Raw genomic sequence first — 24,023 nt, 5'->3', positions numbered from 1 at the left:
GGCACACAGCTCGGCTCATACCGGCCCCTGGCACTCTTAAATACAGACTACAAGATCCTGGCGTCGACCCTAGCCAGACGGGTAGCGACCTTGGTGCCCACCTTAGTACACAGAGATCAGAATGGCTTTGTGCCCACCAGGTGCACCTCCCAAAATATCAGGCGGCTGTTCCGAGTGCAGGAATACGCAGTGCGACGATGGCCGAGATCGGGATGCTTAGTATTAGACCTTGAAAAGGCTTTCGATTAGGTTGAATGGCCCTATCTGCTGACAGTATTGCGTAAATTCGACCTGGGGGACGACAACATTGAGATGGTCGGTCTCCTATACAGAAGCCCCGAAGTCCGAGTCCGCAAGGGCAAACTACTGTCTGGTGCCATCAAAGTCAGACGAGGCACCAGACAGGGTTGCCCGTTGTCCCCTCTGCTTTTCTCGCTAGCGATAGAGCCCCTCGCAGAGGTACTGCGAAGTAGAGGTGCAAACTGGGGTATTCCGTTAGCGAATGGCACGCATATAGTCTCGCTGTACGCAGATGACCTGCTCCTATACATTAGAGATCTAACTCAAATACCACCGAAATTGTCGGACATCTTTCGAACCTTCGAGGCTATGTCAGGCCTAAAGGTAAATTGGGTCAAATCAGGGGTGTATTCATTTGACCCTGACACCCCAGAGCCCGAAATCAGGATCAGTGGCGAACGATTACCATGGTACCCCACCACGTTCAAATATTTAGGAATACACATATATAGAACCCCTCCAGACATATTGGATGGCAACCTGATACGTGCCATCACGTCCATACGATCACAGGTCGCTTTTTGGAAGACCCTCCCCCTCAATGTGCCAAGCAGAGTGACACTGGCGAAAATGATCGTGCTGCTGAGACTATTATATTACTATGCCAACATCCCGATATATGTCCCGGCCCGCACGTTCAAGGAACTGGAAACCTTGGTCAGAGATCTAATTTGGAACACGGGAAGACCCAGAGTGGCACTGAGTAAATTATATACACCTGTCGATGACGGAGGTCTCGCAGTGCCCAATCTGGAGCTATATTATCTGGCGGCACAGCTACAGTGGGTGGTGGCCTGGCTCGACGGCAGAAACCTAGACGACACGGCCACTGACGCAGACATGATGTCCCCTCTACAGATTCACACGTTGTTCCACCCGTTGACAAAAGTCAAGAGAGGTACAGCTGCACATGGCAGTAGCCACTAAATGCTATATCAGGAGCCTTCGGCTCACAAAAACAATTAAGCCATATGCCCCAGCGCTCCCGCTCCTAGGCACCCCCAGGACCACGGACGTGCTAACCGAAGCAGCGATGGAGCACTGGACACGTTCGGGGGTGAACACCATGGCGGACCTGTACGCCGAAGGCACCCTGATACCTTTTGCAACACTTGCTGATGATACGGGACTGCTGGCTGGACAATTCTTGCAACATGCTTCAATAGTTAGGGCATACACACAGCAATGGGGAAGTATTGCAGAGGAACGACCCACACACCAATTAATACAATGCCTACACGTCATGGGGAATGGCACGCACGTGGTACACTGGTTGACACAGGCACTGTTATCACACATGCAGCATACTCTGCAGCCACTACGCGACAAGTGGGCGGCAGATAGGGGGAACGAATGGACAGAGAAGGAGTGGGCGATGGTAATAGCGAGTCCCAGATGTATCCTACGAAACGCACGTTTTAAACTGATACAATTTTACATTCTACACAGAGCGTACCTATCACCAGGCAAAATTAGCCAGTACTTCCCGGGAGCCTCAGCGGGATGCCCAAGATGCATGCTGACAGGGTCGGACCTGCTACACATGTTGTGGCTCTGTCCGAGGATCCAGACGTACTGGCAGACGGTGCTGCCGTTACTTGAGCGGAGCACGGCCATGCCAATACCACACACATGGGAGGCAGGTCTGCTAGGCCTCTATAAGAGGACTAAACTTAACAAAGTCCCCTCTCGATTCTGGGACCTAGGCCTACTCACAGCCAAGAGACTCCTCACTAAACATTGGAAACGCGCAGAGCCACCACTAGTTGAACACTGGCGCACCTCCCTAGACAACTGGGCGAGAGCAGAGAGTATCAATCTTCACAATGAAGAGACGGCGGGACTGCGGAAATTCCCCATTGCGACTCTATGGGACGAGACGTTGAGCTCCTTCCATCGGGAATGCCAGGCGCAGGGAGTTCCCTCGAACAGCACCCCCCCTGACACGAACAGGATGTAACTTGCAGGATGGACGCCGCAAGCCATAAACCCCGAAGGCTCCATCGAAAACCAACATGGACCACTAGATTGGGGCCCCCTTTGACCTGTTGGTAGCACTTATGCCTGGCCTACACGACAGCACCTCTCGCATGCACCACAACCCACCCGCTGACTGGCATAATAATCTCCCGTGAACGGACAAGCTGTCATGAGCAGCATGCGACAACATCTCCCAGCTCCCAACACACTGATGCGTTCTCACTATAACACACGATACACACCTCCAAGTTGACTAATTCCCCCCCTCCTTCTCTCCCCCCACCCTTTTCTCTCTTCCCCAATTGCATCCATACTTACCATTCTCCTCGATTCTCCACCTCCTCCATTTCTCCTGCCGCAGTCACGAATTTCCCCTTCACTTCCCAACCGACCTCTTGACCGCACTGTTGGAATGTTTTGGGCTACAAATGTATATGAAGCGGCCGTCACACCTGACCACTACCACACAGCGATGTATATACATTGGATTGCTTGAGTGGGGGAGATGCACACTAACGCATCTGACATGGCATTGATCTCAATGGACAACCAGGTTAGGAACGAGACGCGGCGGCGGCAGGCCTTCCTGCACGCCCCGACACATGAGAATGGCGCGTCAGTCCCATATCTTGGCCCCGCGGCTGCCGCTGCAATGATACACAAAACCGCGACACCGGCATTAAGTCACGCGGTACGAGGTGGGTCCCCCCAGTAGCCACGGCCTGATGGCAGATGACAGGAGCAGGGACCACGATACCTCACACATTGCACGGCTATTGAAACTACCCATGTGCCATTACAGCTAGACTGCATGAAACATGAACCTGATGATGTACCAACTGTGATGTAACACTGTATTTTTTTTTTTTGCATAACTCGTGGAGATACCACACACTGTTATAATGTGAATTGATGAATGATGCGCGGTTCATGTTTTTTTTTTGTGAAAAACAATAAAATATATTTACAAAAAAATCATCAGTTGAATGAGAAACAACTGTCTACCATTTCCAACATCTTGCAATGACCTTTGAGGAAAATTGAATTTTGCCTTGTCATGTGTCCCTACGTGTTCCCCATTATATGTTATATGTGCATGATCGATATGCATATTTACCCCCATGCCCGAATAAAGACGCAATTACAGTTGTGTCCAACGTTAGTATGCCAGTTATCTAGTCCCCCTGAAAGCAACAAGTATTAGGTCTATGTTGCCAACGTCCTTACATTGTGCACGTTAATTCATCGAATTGTCCCCGTTTTCTAGGCCTCAAAGGGCCCGGACACCAGATTCAAGCTCAAGTCTCCTGAAACTGCTCTGAGGAGCGATGCAGCCCCTCCCGCATCCCTGACCCTTCGCTTACTTTCTGCCAAGCAGCGCGGTGCCCAGCCTGGCCTGCCTGCCTGTCTGCCAAGAAAATGTTATGCCTCTAGTTATCAGTTCAGCTCCCCGGCTTCACATTCCTAGCTAACGAGCTGCATAAACATCTTCAGCTACAAGTCTAGTCTTCCTGTCTCCATGCAAGAGAATTACTGAATTAATGTTCATAGAAGATTCATAGCACACGCAATACATGAAGAATATATGCATGCACCCGCCTTAGTGACAAGTAGCCTTTCCCCTGATGACTTTTAGATTCTATCAACATGTTCTCCAAACACGAGATATCAGATATGCTATAGGTACATGTCGTTCTGACATCCCAGACTTTAGTCTCCTCTTCTAGTGCAAGAGTCAGAGCCCCCAGCTCTCCCCAGTTATACATCATGGCCCGTTTGCGCGCACCACTAGGTTAAAGGTTCCAGCTGCCCAGGTAGCCCCCTCCATGTATCCACCCATTTATGACACTTCTGTGACGTCTACATCACATGTCTTCGTGCACGCCCTGTGCACGCCTTCTTTTCACGCCCATATGTTCTTATCTTCGTTTGTCACTTGTTACGCCTACTGTATTCAATGCAATTGTACTGTTTTACTATATATACTCTGTAATGTTGATGAGACGTGCCCCTGCAGCTGCCATTCCCTTCTGTTACAGGCTGTTCTGATCCTGTCCCTTCCCTTGTGTCAAATTAAAGCCTGTTTGACTCAGACACCTCGGATTCTGCCTCTTATTTATTGAGCTATCCTTTTTATTTAATGTATAGAAAAATAGTACCGGTAATTATTTATTTATTTACCACATAAATGGCGCCCGAATAGGGACGAGCCCCTTCCCCACGCGCCCCGGAGATGTAACGCAGGCCCCCTGACCCTTCTACAGCCGTGACGGAACTCTACCGTGCACGTGCAGATATTTCTGCTTCATCAAGTCTCCCTCAGGCCCACGGAGGAGACGGAGACTGCGGTCCGGCATCCAGACGAGGCGGTGAGGAATGCGGTTCGTCCCGACCAGAGCCCAAGCCGAGAGAGCAAGGTCCGAGGTATCCGGAGGCCCACCTGTTTCCGAAGCCCGAAGTTCGAAGCGCATGCGTAGTAACCAGACGTCGTAGCAGTCCAGTAGCAGTCCAGTCCGAGGCCTTCAGTTCTGCTTCCCGGTGAGTACCGTTGCCGGGGGAGTATCTAGACGGGGTCATTAGTTTGTCTCCGGTCCGATGGGTTTGGGTACGCCGATCCAGTCCGACGTGTCCATCTAGGTGGATACGGTATGACGTGTCTCTTTAGGAGACCGGTATGTTCTGTACTGTTTTAGCAGTGCATCCAGTATTTCTAGTAAGTCCGTTCTCGAGAAATTCAAGCGTTATGTTTTTCAATGTATCAGGTAGTATCTGTTCGAACTTTTATTAATGTGTTTTCTTATGTCGTGGTATGAATGATTGTTTGCTATTCATTATTGTGTTTATTGTTTATGTTTTCAAATCCTAGTACGGTTCAAATATGCCGCTGTTTTCTAAGTTACGTCAGATCAAAACCAGAAAAGGGTTACTCGAAGAATCAGTTCCTGTCCCTCCTAGGGACAGTCCTGGACATTTTATGTATCACAAGCATGGCTTAGATGCCATATTGTATCTAGATTTATGGGTGGATTACACCAAACATCTCGAAGAGAAATATAGATGGCCTGTTTCAGGAACGTGGGATGCCGAGTGCATCATGAGAGTAGAAGAAGCATTATGGAAAAAGAAAGCCAGACAGTCCCAGAAAGATGCCATAGAGTTATGGCGTAAAGAATCTCATAAAAGAACAGAGAAAGAATTCAGAAAAGCAGAATTAAGTAGGGAATCTTCAGAAAAAGCCCAAGAAAGGGAATTACTAGAAGAAGGTGAACGAGTTAGAGCAGAACAATCAGATAGACAAAGAAATGCCCTTATTAAAGGTATGTATCCTCTTCTCGCCGAGGGATTGCCGAAGGCGACCCCGGAAGTACCCTGTAATTTACCGCCACCATTGGTCCCGACTAAGCTGCGTCATAAACCGACCGCAGCTGAAATTTTCCTTTCTTCCTATTTAGATGACACTGTCCCAGAATATGCTAACACGAATTCTGCTCAGCCTGTTCAACTTCCACATCCTGTTAATAATGTAATTACTGTTCCTCCAGTCGTGGGTCCCGGGAATCCTGTCCATGTGCCAGTACCCCCGGACCAACCCACATTACGTACACCTACGTTACCAGTTCCGTTACCAGTAACCGCACACTCAGTATTAATTGACAATTCTAGTTCAGGAGGAGCAGGGGGAGGTACTCCTATCACCCCGCCTCAAACAAAGCGCCTGACGCTGAGAGATGCAGCATTACAGCGTACGCCAAAAGTGGCTACGTACGAATCACTCAAGAAGTACCTTACTGATTGTAGATATGATCCAGTGCCAGGTGAAGATTATATGGTATTGCATTCCGTACGTTTACGACGAGTTGCAAAATTTTGACTACCATGTCAGATATGAAAGAACATTTAGACAGAATATATCATTTTATCCGTACAGGGGAGAAACCAGAAAGTATTCACGAAGCTATGGCACATAGGAAAGTTGAGACTCAAGGCATGATTTTGCAATTTCTAATAAATTGTTTAATAAGAGAACAAGATCGTCCTGATAAAAATCCAGAAGAGATGAAGGTCCTGACAAGATGGAGTGACAATATAGCAGATGGAAAACACAAGACGCAGAATAGTATAGAAACTATGTACAGAAAGATTCGTAAAGAAATTATAAGCATACACGAGAGGGAGAAAGCAAGAATAGTATCAGAGAAAGAGAATGACTCTTCAGACGAAGAGGTAGACGACGAGAATCCCACAAGAATAGCGTATGTAGGTAGGACAAGACCTTCTGATAGACACACACGCCTAGATTACAAGAAAGCTTTTCCTTCTCCCGTACCAGAACAGTGTTCTCTTGAACAAGTATTCCAGGCCACAGATAAAGTTCTGAAATTACGAATAGGTTACAGTGAACTTAGTACCATGCATGAACAAGAACTAGCCCGATCAGCAGTCCGATGGACTAGCGATTCCGCCACATTTCCAGACGAAGTAGTGGCTCAAATGTTTCTGAAACTGCCCCCAGCCGAGCAGCGACTGGTGGGTATGTATATGATCCAGCACCTCATTACACAGTACGAGAGTCAGCATTCTGATCCAGGTCCGTTGTATAATGTATTGAACGAGTTGCTCCTAAACCGATGGAAAGGTCTAGGTACCGATTTAATTATGTCATTTTAGAACAACGCCACAAATACAGAACGTTCCTGACTCCGCATTTTGTTCCTGTTTCATCCCCATTCTACATAGACAGACAGAATCCGTTACGAGAAGTGCATCCTGTTAAGGGAGCGGGGGGTGACCTCGAGCGAGTATTTGTTTACACCCCTATCACGAAAATAGAACTACTAGAAATGAAAAAGTTAGTGCCCTGTCACGATAAAGATCCAGCAGGGTTCCACCGAGAGTTAAAAGACATGCTCCGTATGGGAGAATACACGTATCCTGATATTATTAAAATGCTAAAGGTCCTGTTGCCCGCGGGCATATATGAAAAACTTAAAGAAAAAGAATGGGAGGTGGGAGAGAAAAAGATTGATTGGACCGTATTAGAGACTGAAGATAACACACGAGTCCCAGGTACTGGTCTTGGGGCTAAAGCCAAAGAATTGCCCGAGCTGTTAATACAAGTCTTGCCAAGATTACTAGCCACGAAAAAGGAAGACTGGGATGCCATATCAGCCTGTAAACAGAAACAAGACGAAGACACTAGTGATTTTTATTCCAGATTTGAGAAATGTTTTATTATAAATAGCGGTCTGAAAACAAGTAGTGAGTCATATCCGCATCTTTTTGTTACTAAACTAGTTGAAAATTCTTTACCGCAAGTGAAAAATCGAGTATTAAAAGTCGAGAGTACTTCACAGATGCTCCAGATGCTACAGTATCACCAGAATAGAATCAGGGAAGAGCAAGAACACGAAAGGAGACGTATGAAAGACACGAAAATGAAAGTATTAGTTGCACAGTCTGTTCCAGCAGATAGTCAGAAGAGGGGTACGAATCAAACTAGTCATTCTGCAGCTCCTGTTAAAGGGACATGCAATTACTGTAAACAGGCAGGTCATTATATAAATGAATGTGCAGTTCTGAAACACAACATAGCTACAGGTAAGACGAAAGAGAGACCGCGTCCTCCTAGACAAGAACATGTTCCGCAGAATTCCCAGCCGCCGCAGAACGCACAACAGACAGTTACAGTACCGCAGCCTATAGCTGCCACTCAACACGTTACACAGCAGATGTACCAGTACGCACAGTCAGATTATCCAGAATATCAGCAGTATTCATGAAACAGCCTAGAGAGGGAGGTTGGCTTGCCTCTCATCGAGGTTCCTGTAGATCAAGAGGGTCCCTATGTACACAGTCAAGTGTTAGGGAAAGACAGAAAGTTTCTGATTGATACAGGGGCAAGTAGGACTACCATCAGTCATGACGAGGTTCCAGGGGCTCCGCTCTCAGGCTCTAGAAATGTTTCCCTGGGATTTTCAGGAAAGCCTATTGTTAATGAAATATCAAAACCAGTTTCCCTAGAAGTTGGTCCATTGTCCCGAACTACAGACTTGTTACTTACGAAATCTTGTCCAGAAAACTTACTAGGTATTAAGACATTGAAAGAATTAGGTGCAATCATTTGCTGCTCTCCGGAAGGAGTAAGAGTGTTTTTACGTGATTTTAAAGGTCATTATGTGTTACGTGATTTTGATCCGAGATTACTGAATGTACCACAGCATTTATGGGCGCAAGGTCCAACTGATGTAGGTTGTATGCATATTACACCATATCGTGTCACTCTGAAACAAGGTGTTGTATTGCCACGAATCCGACAGTATAAATTGCCACCTGAGGCTGTAGCAGCCTTATCGAAAATTATTGACGAGCTCATTGCTCAAGGAATGGTTGTAGAAACTGACTCCAATGTATGTAATTCTCCTATCATTCCGATTCTTAAACGTACTGATCCAAATGCACCTCCAGTTTATCGATTAGTGATTGACCTTCGAGAACTTAATAAATGTATCATACCCCAGTACCCAGTGGTTCCAGATATCTCTTCCCTATTGACTGCCATTGATTCTGAAGCAGAGTTCTTTACTGTTATTGATCTCAAGAACGCATTCTTTAGTGTCCCCATCCATCCAGACAGCCAGTTCCTTTTCGGATTCTGTTTAAATGGAAGAAGCTATAAATTCACACGAGCACCCCAAGGTTTCACAGAAAGTCCTAGTATTTACAGTCAAGCACTTAAAAGACAACTAGACAGTATTCACATGCCAACTGACACTGCCCTGCTCCAGTATGTCGATGATCTATTGATCACAGCCCGTTCTGAACGTGACTGCGAACGTGCATCACTGACAGTCTTGTACTTCCTGGCAGACATGGGGCACAAGGTGTCCCCTTCCAAACTGCAATTCTGTGTCCAACAAGTGGTATACCTTGGACACTTGATGTCCAAGAGGGGTAGACAGTTGACACCTGACCGTATCCAGTTAATAGCACATCTTCCACAGCCCAAGACACAGAAGGAGGTACGAGCTTTTATCGGCCTCACTTCTTACTGCAGACAATGGATTCCTCAGTATGCATATCTAGCCAAGCCACTGATACAGTTAACGACACAGGAGGCAGCGACATCGACTGTCCTCCCTTGGACCCAGGAACACACACTTGTTTTTAATGAGTTAAAGAAAGCTTTATGCCAAGCACCTGTTCTAGCGACACCGAACTACAGTAAGCCTTTTACACTTTTTGTTACTGAACGCGATGGTACAGCATTATCTGTTCTCACACAAGATCAAGCAGGACAACACAAGCCTTGTGCTTATTTTTCTAGCACATTAGATCCAGTAGCCCAGGCTCTCCCTGCGTGCCTCAAGTCAGTTGCAGCCACAGCTCTAGCTATCAGACAAAGTGATTCCCTAGTGTTAGGACATTCCCTGACCGTACAAGTTCCACACTCCATGGAAGTTCTTTTAAACCGAACACAGACTCAACACTTGACAATTGCACGTTTAACAGGTTATGAACTGACACTGTTCCAGCCACACATAGAAATCAGACGCTGCAACATTTTAAATCCTGCTACACTGTTACCCTCGACTGTTCCAGATCCTGCCACGCATGACTGTGTGGAAGTTATTAACACCATGACAAAGCCAAGACAAGACTTGACGGACATTGCTTTACCTGATCCAGACCTGACACTTTACGTGGATGGTTCATGTATGAGAACAAGTACAGGAGAACTAGTAGCCGCGTATGCAGTGACTACTGAAACTGAAGTTATAGAAACACATCGTATTGACACCCTGTCTGCTCAAGCAGCAGAGCTCATCGCTCTGACCCAAGCCTGCATACGAGCCAAGAACCTGAAAGTAAACATATATACAGATTCACGTTATGCATTCGGAGTCGTACACGACTTCGGAGTACTCTGGCAAGAAAGAGGTTTCATGACCTCTCATGGAGCCAAGATTCAGCATGGCCCCCTCATTCAAGCTCTGTTAGAAGCAATATATTTACCGAAAGCCATTGCCATTATGAAGTGCAAAGCACATACGAAAGCCACTGATGTTATTTCCCAAGGTAATGATCTAGCAGATCGAACAGCCAAGCTTACAGCTCAGACTCCAGACATTCCAGTTAACATGACAAAGACAGACGTTCTAGTCCCGACAACTTGTATGACAGTTAAGGACCCTACACAAGATGTACTAGATATCCAGTCACATGCTACTCTAGATGAAATCAAGAAATGGTCTGAACAAGGAGGGGTCCAGACAGATCAAGGATGGTTGACGAAGGGAAAAGCCACATGGTTTCTCCCCGACTCTATGGTTCAAGTCATTATTAATACAGCACATAGTCCAGCACATTTAGGAGAAAAGGCCATGTTAGACAGCATCCAGAACCTTTGGTTTAACAAGCATTTACGAGCAGCAGCAAAGCAGAAAGTGCGTACCTGCATGATCTGTTGTCAGTTCAATCCAGGTAAAGGTGTTCCGGTGGAACAAGGTGGATTTCATCCTCCTGACCACCCTTTTGAAGTCCTCCAGATGGATTATATTCAGATGGAGCGATGTCGAGGTTTCAAGTATGTCCTCGTAGTTGTATGTGCTTTGTCCAGATGGACAGAAGCATATCCAGTCCCAGATTACACTGCCGCGACCACTGCCAGGCAGTTGGTTCGTGAGTATTTCCCCCGCTATGGTTTGCCCAGGGTCGTGTATTCAGACAATGGCCAGCCATTCTCATCCGAACTCATGAAACAAGTATCCCTTCTGTTAGGGTACCAGTGGAAGTTCCACTGTGTACGACACCCCGAGGCAGCTGGCCTCGTAGAGAGACATAATCAGACTCTGAAAATCCGCATTGCCAAGATTTGTGCCGAGAAAGGCGTAGATTGGTTGGTAGCACTGCCAGTCGCCCTTTTTTACATGAGAATGGTCGCTCACTCCCGTTCAGGTCTGTCACCCTTTGAAGTCGTTTTCGGTCGTCCCCCAAACATGTGGGGTACACCTATGCCCCGTAAGATTACAGATGTTGACAGTAATATGCTGACCGATTACCTGGCTTCCTTGATGTCTGCACTACTCTCTTGTCGTTCACAGGTCGCTGCTGCCTTTCCAGACAACACCCAGGTGAAACCGCACGAGGTCGTTCCAGGTGACTTCGTCCTCATAAGAAATTTTGATCGTTCAAGTCCGCTGGAGCCCCGCTGGAAAGAACCGAAGCTTGTTTTGATGACCACAAGGACCGCTGTGAAGATCGAGGGCCGCAAAGGCTGGATTCATTCCAGTCACGTGAAACGTTTTCATGGACTCCGTCCAAAGACTTTTTTCAAAGACTGCCCCGTTCTCAAGGACTGCCCCGATACTGACTCTAAACTCCCCCTGTTAGAGAAAACTCCGCAGCAGGAGTATAAACAAAAGCTGAGGTCTAGTAAGTCAGACAGTTTAATTGTTTAAGTCCCTCTCGGGTGAAGCGGTTAGACAGGTTCCTGACATGTATGAGATAGACCCACATAGTGAGAGAGTTAGTCGAAACTCTAAGAGAATCCGTTATTGTAAAAATATGCGAAGTCGATGTATTATTACCCTATTATTTATGTTATTTCTGAGTCTTACGATCACATGCATAAGTTATGTTTTACATGTATTTTTTCCTCCTCTTGATTCACATGTACATCTTTCCTCTAATGATACAGTAGAGCACACTTTTAGTGAACTACCTCCTCACGAGTTATCCTACCGACTTGCCATGCGCAACAATTCTTTCATCCGTATGTTACACTATTCACACCAGACCAGCAATGCCACTAATTGCTGGGTGTGTGGTCGACTCCCCCCTTTCCAGATACCGAAGGGAGTTCTGCCACTCTTTCCCTATCCGTTTTCACACAATGGTTCGTGTGTAGCATGGTTTACGTTAACATCATCCTCAAACGATAAGTCCCTTTTGAATAGAACATGTTTCCCAGACAAGGAGGGTCTTTCCCATAGAACAGGGTTAGATCTAGAAAATGAAGTATATGATCTAGGTAATTACTCCTCGAATTTCATGGTTCTGAATGTTCAGTCCGAGACTACTCCAGACTTGCGTGCTATTACATTTCTACCAGTGAAAGGCGAGTTATGTGTCAGAAAGAATGGTTCAGTACACCTAGGACACAGTGATTGTACTACTGTGGTCGAGTATAGTGACAGTGGGAAATCTAATTTCAAAGCCTCACGTCATTCATATTTTTTATGTGGTCAGACCGCATATGTACGTTTGCCCCTAGATTGGGATGGAACATGTTACATTGCCTTCCTACTGCCACCAGTTTTTCTAGCCCCATCCGATTATCATAGAAATACACATCTAGTACACGTTAGACATAGAAGGGAGATCGAGTCCCCAATTGTCGATCAGACTGAAACTGCCTTAGAACAGTACACAGATTTCAATAAAGGTTTCTTTTTCTTCATAGGTCCTGTCCAGAATAGTAAGCTAATACGTAGGTTAACCAGAACCCTTGAAGCAGTAGTGAATGAGACTACTTCCGCTCTAGGTAACTTAACTGAAGAACAATCTGCTATGAGATTTGTCGTGCTTCAAAACCGCCTTGTTCTTGACGTCATACTGGCCGATAGGGGCGGAGCTTGTAGAGTCATCGGATCTAGTTGTTGCATTTTCATTCCTAATAACGCACCGTCTGTATATTCAGCTATAACCAGACTTCATAAAATTGCCCATCAGTTACACCAGAATCCAGGCACCTGGACATGGTCCGGTTGGCTCTGGAGTATAATATCTGCCTGGGGATGGAAAGTACTGTCATTTCTAGGAATAGTATTAATGATTATATTCAGTTGTTTTCTCTGTTTACAATGTGGCCCAGCGATTTGCGGCTTGTGCGCTACCTCTTGTATTCCAAGTCCGAAGTCCCGTTCCCAGAAGATAAGAGACGAACAAATGATGCTATATGAACAGATAGATGGTATCATGAATATTGATGTTTCCTGATGGAAACGTAGGGCACAAGGAGGGAATGAGGAAAATTGAATTTTGCCTTGTCATGTGTCCCTACGTGTTCCCCATTATATGTTATATGTGCATGATCAATATGCATATTTACCCCCTTGCCCGAATAAAGACGCAATTACAGTTGTGTCCAACGTTAGTATGCCAGTTATCTAGTCCCCCTGAAAGCAACAAGTATTAGGTCTATGTTGCCAACGTCCTTACATTGTGCACGTTAATTCATCGAATTGTCCCCGTTTTCTAGGCCTCAAAGGGCCCAGACACCAGATTCAAGCTCAAGTCTCCTGAAACTGCTCTGAGGAGCGATGCAGCCCCTCCCGCATCCCTGACCCTTCGCTTACTTTCTGCCAAGCAGCGCGGTGCCCAGCCTGGCCTGCCTGCCTGTCTGCCAAGAAAATGTTATGCCTCTAGTTATCAGTTCAGCTCCCCGGCTTCACATTCCTAGCTAACGAGCTGCATAAACATCTTCAGCTACAAGTCTAGTCTTCCTGTCTCCATGCAAGAGAATTACTGAATTAATGTTCATAGAAGATTCATAGCACACGAAATACATGAAGAATATATGCATGCACCCGCCTTAGTGACAAGTAGCCTTTCCCCTGATGACTTTTAGATTCTATCAACATGTTCTCCAAACACGAGATATCAGATATGCTATAGGTACATGTCGTTCTGACATCCCAGACTTTAGTCTCCTCTTCTAGTGCAAGAGTCAGAGCCCCCAGCTCTCCCCAGTTATACGTCATGGCCCGTTTGCGCGCACCACTAGGTTAAAGGTTCCAGCTGCCCAGGTAGCCCCCTCCATGTATCCACCCATTTATGACACTTCTGTGACGTCTACATCACATGTCTTCGTGCACGCCCTGTGCACGCCTTCTTTTCACGCCCATATGTTCTTATCTTCGTTTGTCACTTGTTACGCCTACTGTATTCAATGCAATTGTACTGTTTTACTATATATACTCTGTAATGTTGATGAGACGTGCCCCTGCAGCTGCCATTCCATTCTGTTACAGGCTGTTCCGATCCTGTCCCTTCCCTTGTGTCAAATTAAAGCCTGTTTGACTCAGACACCTCGGATTCTGCCTCTTATTTATTGAGCTATCCTTTTTATTTAATGTATAGAAAAATAGTACCGGTAATTATTTATTTATTTACCACACCTTGACCACCAAGAAATGCATACCCAATTGTTGAACACCCACAACATGCTTTACAATGATAAACCGCATATAGAAATTGCAAAAGATAAGACAGTTGAGCACTGTAAGCAATGAATGGTGCTGGTTGCCATTTCATGATAACTATGGAGCACCTTTGAAGCTAAGCTGCTCTTCTGGCTCATCCTTTCTGAATCCTAGTCGAATCCAGTTCAGCATGCTTACATCATGATATCAAGTCTGTGGCTTCTAGGTAAAACCCATACAGCTAAATTTCCCCCATGCATCTATATAACACTCTAACCACGCTTGCCACCCTTCTAAGCCTCATGGCGGGTAATGCTAGAGCAACGATTCTAAACCTTCGATCCACGGACCCCTGGAGGTCCGCGAGGCCTTATCAGGGAATCCACCTCTGTTTAGAAAATAAAACAATATTAGCGGAATAGCAAAGTATATATACACAGAATAAAGGAAAAATAAATAAATAAAGCTGAATAAATGTGAAGGAATATGAAATTTGAGGGAAACATCCTTTACAACGCAACTTTTACCACGCAGTGCCTTTACGATGCAACTTTTACAACGCAAACCATTACAACGCATTGCGCTGGGGGGCGCTATAGGATAGGGAATACGTTTAATTTACTATCCAACACCTTCCCTAATATCCACGGGGACTGGAGTTGGAATAGTAAATTTAACTATTCACTATCCAGCACCCCAAACAAAGCGCTATGCGTTGTAAAGGTTTGCGATGTAAAAACCACGTTGTAAAGGCATGAGTGGTAAAAGCATGCGTTGTTATGTCATACATCCGAAATTTGAGAGCAACCATTTTATATTGATATTCTTATGTTAATTCATAGGAATAACAGAAGGACAGCCAAAGGAATGCAGTATGGACAATTGGTGACCTCATTTAAAGTGCTGATTTGAAGAGAGCATGCATTAGGAAAAAAAAGACAAAATGATATGCTGCCATCTAGCATATCTCTTCATCTCCTAGAATCAAAACTACATTTTGGAACACTCCACCCTTCCCATTAAAATAAAAAATGACTATCAAGTGTTCATGTTCAATGTAGGGTTGTACTAGGCGGCCTTTGAAACCAGTTACAGGCTTGCCTTATTGTGAACACCTCATACAAAAACACATTCCTAAATTAGAGCTGCACACAGATATATGTCTAGATGGAGCTGACAGCTCACCTGTGCTTCTTTTACAAAGTCCTGTGGCTAAGTTGATTCTGAAGGTGCAAAATACCCTGTTGGTCAGCGACACACTAACAAATCATACCTTGTGGCATCGAAGGGGTGCCATGGTCCCTTGAGAAGGAGGAGGAAATGGCCTCCTGACTCATGGTTGAGTAGGAATGAAAAGCAATATTTGGGGTGCAGTGAGACCCCAAGGCAACAAGCCCCGGTGCCACTGCACCTGCTACAATACTGATAGCCATGCACCTGATGACACATTTTTCCCATAAGAAATCTCATTTGATTTGTGGACCCAAATACACATAGAAGGACCCTACCTCTTATAGATGACAGCCAGGATGAGAAGGGCAAGGATCAGCAAGAAGGCAAGACCACCAAGGGTAGACCCCACAATCAGCGGTAGACCGTCCTGCGCCAGCTGAGAGTGCCCACCTGTGAGGAAGCGATGGGTTACACGAGTGAGGGTTGTGGTTATACCAGTAAATGCGCCTGTGAAATCCTGATCTTTATTCAACTACAAACGGCAAAGATTAAAACGCATGTCATCGAGTTATGGCCCTAAGGAAATGTAGAATAAATGTAAAGTATCTCATAAATTAGATATGACTTCTCTTGCATTTTTGCTCCATCAATTACTTATTTATGAATGCACACACACATATGTAGCTCCATGAACATCAATATTTAGGGCCTGATTTAGAACTTAGCAGATGGGTTACCCTGTCACAACGGTGATGGATATCCCGTCCGCTGAAATATAAAAAATCCCAATATTTCCTATGGGATTTATATGTCATCCGCCTAGATCTAACTCAGGCCTTTACTCTCTGTTATCAAGTCCATCAACACTGTGAACTTTGTTTTTCTCCAAAAGTCTCTGAGTTTCTTCACATACTTGTGTGGGCTGGGAGCCTTTCTGCTGGGTCATTCTCTCAACAACCCCCACCCCATGATGAAGTGGGTCACACTTAAGATTTAGCAGAGCACCCCATCTCTTCTTACCCTCCACTCAAACACAAGGGGCTCGATTTACAAGAGTATTTGCAAACAGATGTTTAACGTCACTGTTCAAACTCCTTCATTCATCAGTGCAAATTGTTTTCACAAAATGTGAATTTCCACTCCAAAATGGATTCACTCACATGTAAAATTACATCACAATGATGTATTTTCAGGTGTGCACACATCTGTTCATAGAGACTGGGAGTGGGAGTGGGGAGTTCCAGTTAACACATTTAAAATTTTTCACAAAATGTTAGGCAGATACTTTATCACCCTTGATTTATTGAGATACAACCTCCTGTCAAAGACAGGAGTTAGCCCATGTCCAACATGGAAATTATAAGGGAATACCCTCAACATTGATGGATTTATTAAAAAAGGTTTTTATTTCACAGGAAAAACTTTGCTCTGTGAAGAAAGAAAAAAAATGAGAATCCAAGTGTGTTATATTAAGGAATATGTAATATACATTTACATATTTAGTACCACCTGAGTATGTGGCAGTCTCAGCTTCAAAGATGTACTCCTAGGAATATTTGAGAAATCCCAAAGAAGAAGAAAAGTTATTCCAAATGTAGGTTTAAATCTATTGAAGTTCATTTTTGGCATCTTTTGTTGATTCCAGATGTCAATATTCTCAGTTAATGTGGAAAAGATTTAGGAGAAGCAAATTCACCCACAGTGATTTCTAGCATTTTCAAATTTGGGAAATAGACATCTTGACCGAATTTTTTTTATTTTTCCATTATTTGCTGAGGTGGATCAGTGAGGCCCATAATGTCTAACACAGAGAATCAGTAACAGAAGTAGAACTGAGGGGCATATTACCAATGATTAGCGATATTTATCGCTAACTAGGCTTAGCAACGAATTTTTTATCGCTAAGCATCGCCAGAAATTATCGCGGAGATAACTTGCTATTAGCAAGGTTTATCTCCAAAGCAATAATTTTTCCGGCGATAGCGTGAATATCGCTGAGAATAAAGCGATATTCACGCATTAGCGGCAATATGTTCTTAGCCATGTTATCCACCTCCCATTGGATAACATGGCTAAGAACTGGTCTGAGCAGGCGTTAGTTTTTGGAGATATTCACGCTTAACGGGAATATTTCCAATGCTAAGCCTGCCTTGTTAATAGGCGATAGTGACGTTATCGACTGCTTTCAGTCGCTAACAGGTTGGATACGCCCACTTTGCATGTCATTAGCGATAAACATCGCTGACATGCAAAGCGGGCCCCAAACCGCTCGCTATCGCCTACAAGCTGTCGGGGTGATAGAATTATCGCCGCTTAGCGGCCGAAAACGGCCGCTAAATCGGCGATAATTGTCTATCGTCTCCCTTGGTAATATGCCCCTGAGTTATTAAATGGATCTAATCTAAATGAGCTTTCTCAGGGAAAATGACGTAAAAATCCACTATATTGGATGGCATAATAAAAGTAATAATAATTGTAACAATAAAAAAAACACAAGATGCATTCATTTTATCAGTTCTAACTAGCGGATCCCACAATGACATATCTACATGTTTAAGACTTTACACTGCATGAATGCTCACCTTCCAGTGTAGTTTGGAAGTACACCTTGCCGCTGTACGGTCCGAACCCTACCTCACTGCGTGCTCGCACCTGGAAGGCATAGATTGTGTCTGGATTCAGGCTGTGGACGGTGGCCATGTTTGTCTCACTGGTCTGTGACATGGAGGAGTCTTCACCTTCTGCCTGGAATCAGAGAGATCAATGAGGGAATGCAGTCAAAGCTGTCACTACAATCTTGAATCATAAGGCACTGATATGAAGATGCTTGCACTTGTGACATATCAGTGTATAGGTAATGTGATTAAGGCTTGGACTGATCTTGCAACAACCTAAATGCAAAATGATAGCACCCGTTGCCTGCTTATCCCTTCTCTGTTATTAGGAAGCTAAAACCTTCCTAATGAGCAAATTCCTCCAATAATTCTCTTTCGCTATGCACTCCACTCAGTGGCATTGCTTTTGTTCTTCTGAAAAATGTCTTGTCTGCTATGTTGCTCCTATTCCTTGTACTGATTTATTATTTCCTCAAATGTAATTGCTGGTTCTCTCTGCATAATGCTGACATGTCACCCCTCATATGTAATTGCTGGTTTTCTCTGCATTTTGATGGCATGTCTCTCCTCTGATTGCTGTATATACCCTGGTTGTGTCCTAATGTAGTCACTTTCCTGCATCACTATCCGTGTTTCTAGTTTTTGTCAAACCGGTATACAACGTGTTATCCCTGTAAAACACTCTGATACCCTAACGGGTCACGTTCTCGCTCTATAAAATCTTAAATAAATAAAATAAAAAGGCTAAGGGGCATATTACCAACGATTAGCGATATTTATCGCTAACGATGCTTAGCAACAAATTTTTTAACGCTAAGCATCGCCGTAAATTATCGCAGAGATAACTTGCTATTAGCAAGGTTTATCTCAGAAGTGATAAAAATCCACGCACTAACTGCCAACTGAGAGATTATCGCTGGAAAACCAACGATAATCTCTCGAAGTTTGGCGTTAGCTTGATGATAGGGGCTCACAAACTTAGCCATGATATCCACCTTCCATAGGATATCATGGCTAAGTCAGGAAAATACCAGGTGTAAAAAAAGCAGTGCTAACCGCGGTTAGCGCTGCTTTTTTTATCACGAACAGGGTTAGTGACATCCTTGATAATAGGAGAAATGTCGCTTAAGAACATTTCTCCTATTATTTTTCTCTGGAACGCCCCCTTTGCATGTCATTAGAGATGCAAGGGGAAGCATAGAGAAAAAGGGTGCTAACATGCGAATTTGCCTGTTAGCACCCTGTTGCTAATAGGGAGATCATTTTATCTCCGCTTTCTTGGCTTTTAAAGCCAAAAAAGCTGAAATAAATCCCTTGATAATATGCCCCTAAACTTCTTCCAAATAGAGTTGATCGCAGAGAGGAGTGAAGATCCTGACCGTGGACACCTCAGGTCAGCACAAGGTCTTAGAGAACTAGCGTCTGTGCCCAGAGCCCAATTCTGTTACCAGATATCATGACCCCCCTCCTTTGCAACATGCAAAGCCACCTACGCAGTAACAGATCAAGTTAGAAAGGCAGGTTCACTGTGAGAGGACATATCACGTTGGAAATGCATCACAATTTCCTATTGGAAATTAGCATTGAAATATTTTGAGCACATAAAACATTTGAAAAGAGAAAGCAAAGAGTGTACGGCCACATGGAAACAAGCATCTTAATCTGTATTGCAGGTGTCTGCGCCTCAAGTTAGTCAAGTCTTCATCAGACATTTATTCTTATATATCTTCAGATGCATTAGGTTGTTGCATCGTGCACCTACAAAGAGGCTCTGCATCTGCTTCCTAAAAAAGTTAACTTTTTTGGCAATTTATGCCCAGTGTCATCAAGTACAAGGGTAAGCCTGAATCTGTGGAGAAATGATCACATCAGACCGGCTTGGAAAGATCTCCCCTGCCCCCCAGTGATCACAGGGTATGATCCAAGAAGCTTTGTAGTACCCATCTAGCCTCTTGAAACAAAGGATCTGCCTACCTAAAAAAGATGGCATCCACTGGATCCCCACTTGGAGACTACAATTAGTATCCTTCCATCTAGAATTGTATTCATTCTCTCAATGGGATGGATACTTCAAACCGAAGCAACCTTGTTAAATCGACCCTGAGGATAACTTGTACAAGACAATTACATACTGCACTGGTAACAGTAGAACTTCCATATTTGTCCTCTTGCCAACAAATTCATAGCACAAAATATCTCTCTGACAATTCTATATTAAACTATCACCATCACATATAAATTAGTTAAAGACAGTGTATTAAAGACCAGATCAGACCGACCGTCTCCCTTTTATAAAAAGACGTCTAATTTTGGGAAGGTTTCAACTAGCTTTGATACACGGTTATTTGTGGTCGATTTGTGGAACGCATCCATATTAGACGCCCTTCATGATCTGAGTCCCTTAATTTCATTGAATTATTCTCCTCCGTGTAGATGCCAAACTCTCTGCAAGAGCTCTATTGAAGGAGCTTGAATCAAGGGTTACAATTGAAGAAATTGTTCCCCCCAATGAAACAGGATTTAGATCCCATTTTGACATAAATACAAACATGCTCCACCTGTTGTTTCAGATACAACAGGCATTTAATATCTGGACACCTAGCATTTGACCCGATTCATGGTCATACAGCAGAGTTTGACAAAGTGGCCCAAGGGTGATTCTGGAGCAAATAGAGGTCATGGGGTCCAACCAACTGATTCAGAGCAATTGAATCACTATTTTCAAATTCATGGGTAAAAGTAAAGCTGGGAAATGGGCAACTTGTTTCAGGGTGGATTGAAACACATTATGGATGGAAGTAGGTGTGTGCACCGGCACCTCTGCTTTTAGAGTATACAAAGTTGATTTTGGCAGAGCCAATTGACCAATGAAAGCCTTCCTTTGAAACCTAAAGATCAGGCTATTTAAATATCAGAATATGTGGATGACTTACTGATAATAGATTACACATATAACACCATGAATGTGTTAAACCAGTTATGAAGAAAAATATATTATATTTTTAGGCAAAGACATAGGTTAAGACACAACTGGTAGATGTGGAAATTACCTCTTTGTTATTACTCCTCCTATAACTATATAGGGGCTTAGTTTAGAGACAGAGGTTCCTCCTGTTATCATTTTCTCTGGTCAAAGGGAAAGGCCTCTCACAGATTTTTGGCTGGGAAAACTACACCTACTAGTGGGAGGATCCCTGCGGATCTGGTACTACAAGTTTTTAGAACCAAGCGATTGCCTTCCTTATCATATGGTTTAGAGGCCTTTCCTTTTAGAGATCATGTATCTCTTTACCTAATTCAGTAGTCCACATTTAGGGGGAACTTTAATCTCCCCAAAAATTTGAGACTATGTAAATTACAGAATTCGACCTGTATATGCAGGATTTGGTATTTTTTTTGAGTCAATTCTATCATTACACTTTGGGGAGATTTTCGGCGGTCCCCTATGGGAATTTCTACCACAAGTGCGCTTCAGGTAAGTCCGGTTAGAGAGATGAGTGACTGATTGAAGTGATCCACTTACTTTTCCCTCACTTGCCGACATCCTGTTATTTTGAGCCTGATGATGTTGTTGGTGCAACCAAGGCCTGAGTCTGATCATTTGGTTGTGACCGTTTACCGCAAGGAAGCCCCCATTTGAGAGGAGACACATTTCCACACCTTCTTCAAACCCCTGCAGATCCTCTTGTCCACAAGGTCAAGAGACGGTAGAGTTGAGTAGCGCAAAGAAAGAATCAAGAGACTCGTGATTGAGAAATATATCTCTTTACAACGAATGCGCTACAACACATTACATTACAATGCAGCTGTTACAACAACCGTATTGTTACAAGGCGAACCATTACATCGAAAGTCGTTACAACGACTTGCTGTTGGGGGTGCACCGGACTTAGGAATAGTATAATTTACTATTCCTACGCCAGTTTGTGCAAGAGCAAGGAAGGTGTTGCATTGTAAATCCAACATCAGAGTGCCCCCTACAGCAAGTCGTTGAAACGACTTGGGATGTAATGGTTTGCGTTGTAACAACATGGTCGTTGTAATGACCGCATTGTAATGGAATGTGTTGTAGTGCATTCAATGGTAACAATGTCTCCTGTGATTGAGACCCTGCCAGCTTTGAAGAAACTACCAGAGACTGCCAATATATTGTCTCACAAGTAGAGACGGCTTTAAGGATCAGGGACGCAGAGTTAACAGCCTAATTACTTACTGTAATCTTTATTACTCTCAGTTCTACTCATCCTTGTCATTGAGACCCATGGACCCTCCACCTAATCTGGATTGTGGACAAGGGCTTGGAACAGTCGCGAGAAGGCTAGGAATGCCCACCCCATGATCCGCCCGGCGGAGGACGGACAGAGCTTTTAATTTAGCACTCCTGTTTCTTTAGTGCCTTGAGAGGTTGGATCCACCTCACAAGTAATGACTGGTGCGAAGACTAATAACAGTAATAGTAAGGAAGATTACCAGTAAGTAATCAAGTCATTCTCTAGTTATCATGAGTGTTAGACCTGGCACCATTGGCGTTGGTCCCACCTGCATTTTTTTTCCCTATGGTAGGCCCAAGGTACCCCTATGGGCAGGGTGCTCTTTATGTGAAAGGTAGGACATGCCCGGGTGTGTGTAACATGACCTGATTGTGAATTACTGCCAATTTCTTTCTCACTATAGCAAGGCTACCTATTCCCATAGGACAGAATGGGGAGATTGTGTTTATAACATCTCATAAACATAATTGGCCCTGGAAACATGGTAGGAACATAAAGTTTAGTATGCCTAAACTGAATGTTAAAATGCACCTCTTAGTGAGGGTGATTTTTACATTCTGTGTTTGAAAATACCACTTTTAGAAAGTAGGTATTTTCTTGCCTAACCATCCAGTGTGCCTCTGCAAGGTTTGTGTATTGCATGTCTGTCTTTTGGATGTCAGGGACTGGAGAGGAGCAGTGGCTCCAGAAGTCTGATGAGTCGGGACTGGGCGGAATAGACCTGGCCTGCATTTAGAGTAGGGCAACGCCTTACTTCGCAACGCAGCCCTGGTATCACCGACTCCGTCAACGAGCCTCTGCTTGCACCACACCCTGTGGGCACCGCACTCCGCAACGCTTTGCAACACGCTGCAAGGATGTCACCGACTCCATCGCAGCCGGACCCGAACATCGCCCGGCTCCGTCCCGCACAGTGACTTGCTAGCACCGCAGCGAACACCGTCTCACCCTTCAACGCAAGCCCTGGTCTCACCGACTCCGTCAATGAGTCGCTGCTTGCATTGCATCATGAGGACACCGCCTGGCACACCGCTCTGCTACACAACGCAACTGCAATGTTTGCCCCAAACAACTTGCACTGACGTGTTGGTCGCAACAAGAAAGGTACTGTTTCCAAGTCTGTTGATGCTTTAGCTGGCCTGTATCGACGCGGTCAGCTGGAATTGTTAGACTCTGTTGTATTCAGTATTGTGGTAGCCCCAGGAGGAGCTACTGAGTCAGAGGACTGTGTTTTATTGAGATTCCTGCAATTTTAAGGTTATTTTGCACAAGTACTATTTTTTAAGAGTGTTGTATGTTAGATTTTTAGTGTATTTGGTCTTGTTGGTTTAGATAAAGATTTACTATTTTTCTAAACTGGTGTGGTGTCCGTTTGTAGTGTTTTCATTGTATTACTGTATGTGTTCACAAATGCTTTACACACTGCGTCTGAGATAAGCCTGTCTGCTCGTGACAAGCTACCAAGGGGATACACTTATTTT

At 44.4% G+C, this 24,023-nt stretch overlaps 1 protein-coding gene across 1 annotated transcript in view; it reads right to left on the bottom strand.

The window, feature by feature from the left end:
• The window catches only part of LOC144767863 (ephrin type-B receptor 5-like), a 319,076-nt gene that overhangs the window by 91,869 nt on the left and 203,184 nt on the right, over positions 1-24,023 (bottom strand). The window contains exons 7-8 of the mRNA XM_078651221.1: positions 18,239-18,401; positions 15,992-16,106 (exon numbers count right to left, since the gene is read on the bottom strand). Of these exons, the coding sequence (XP_078507347.1) occupies positions 15,992-16,106; positions 18,239-18,401 (278 nt within the window). The remainder of the gene's footprint in view (positions 1-15,991; positions 16,107-18,238; positions 18,402-24,023) is intronic.

This window comes from Lissotriton helveticus, chromosome 7 (genome assembly GCF_964261635.1).
Source record: "Lissotriton helveticus chromosome 7, aLisHel1.1, whole genome shotgun sequence".
Lineage (NCBI taxonomy): Eukaryota > Metazoa > Chordata > Amphibia > Caudata > Salamandridae > Lissotriton > Lissotriton helveticus.
The sequence above is the reverse complement of the archived record's forward strand: the minus strand, read 5'-3'. Positions and strand labels throughout refer to the sequence as shown.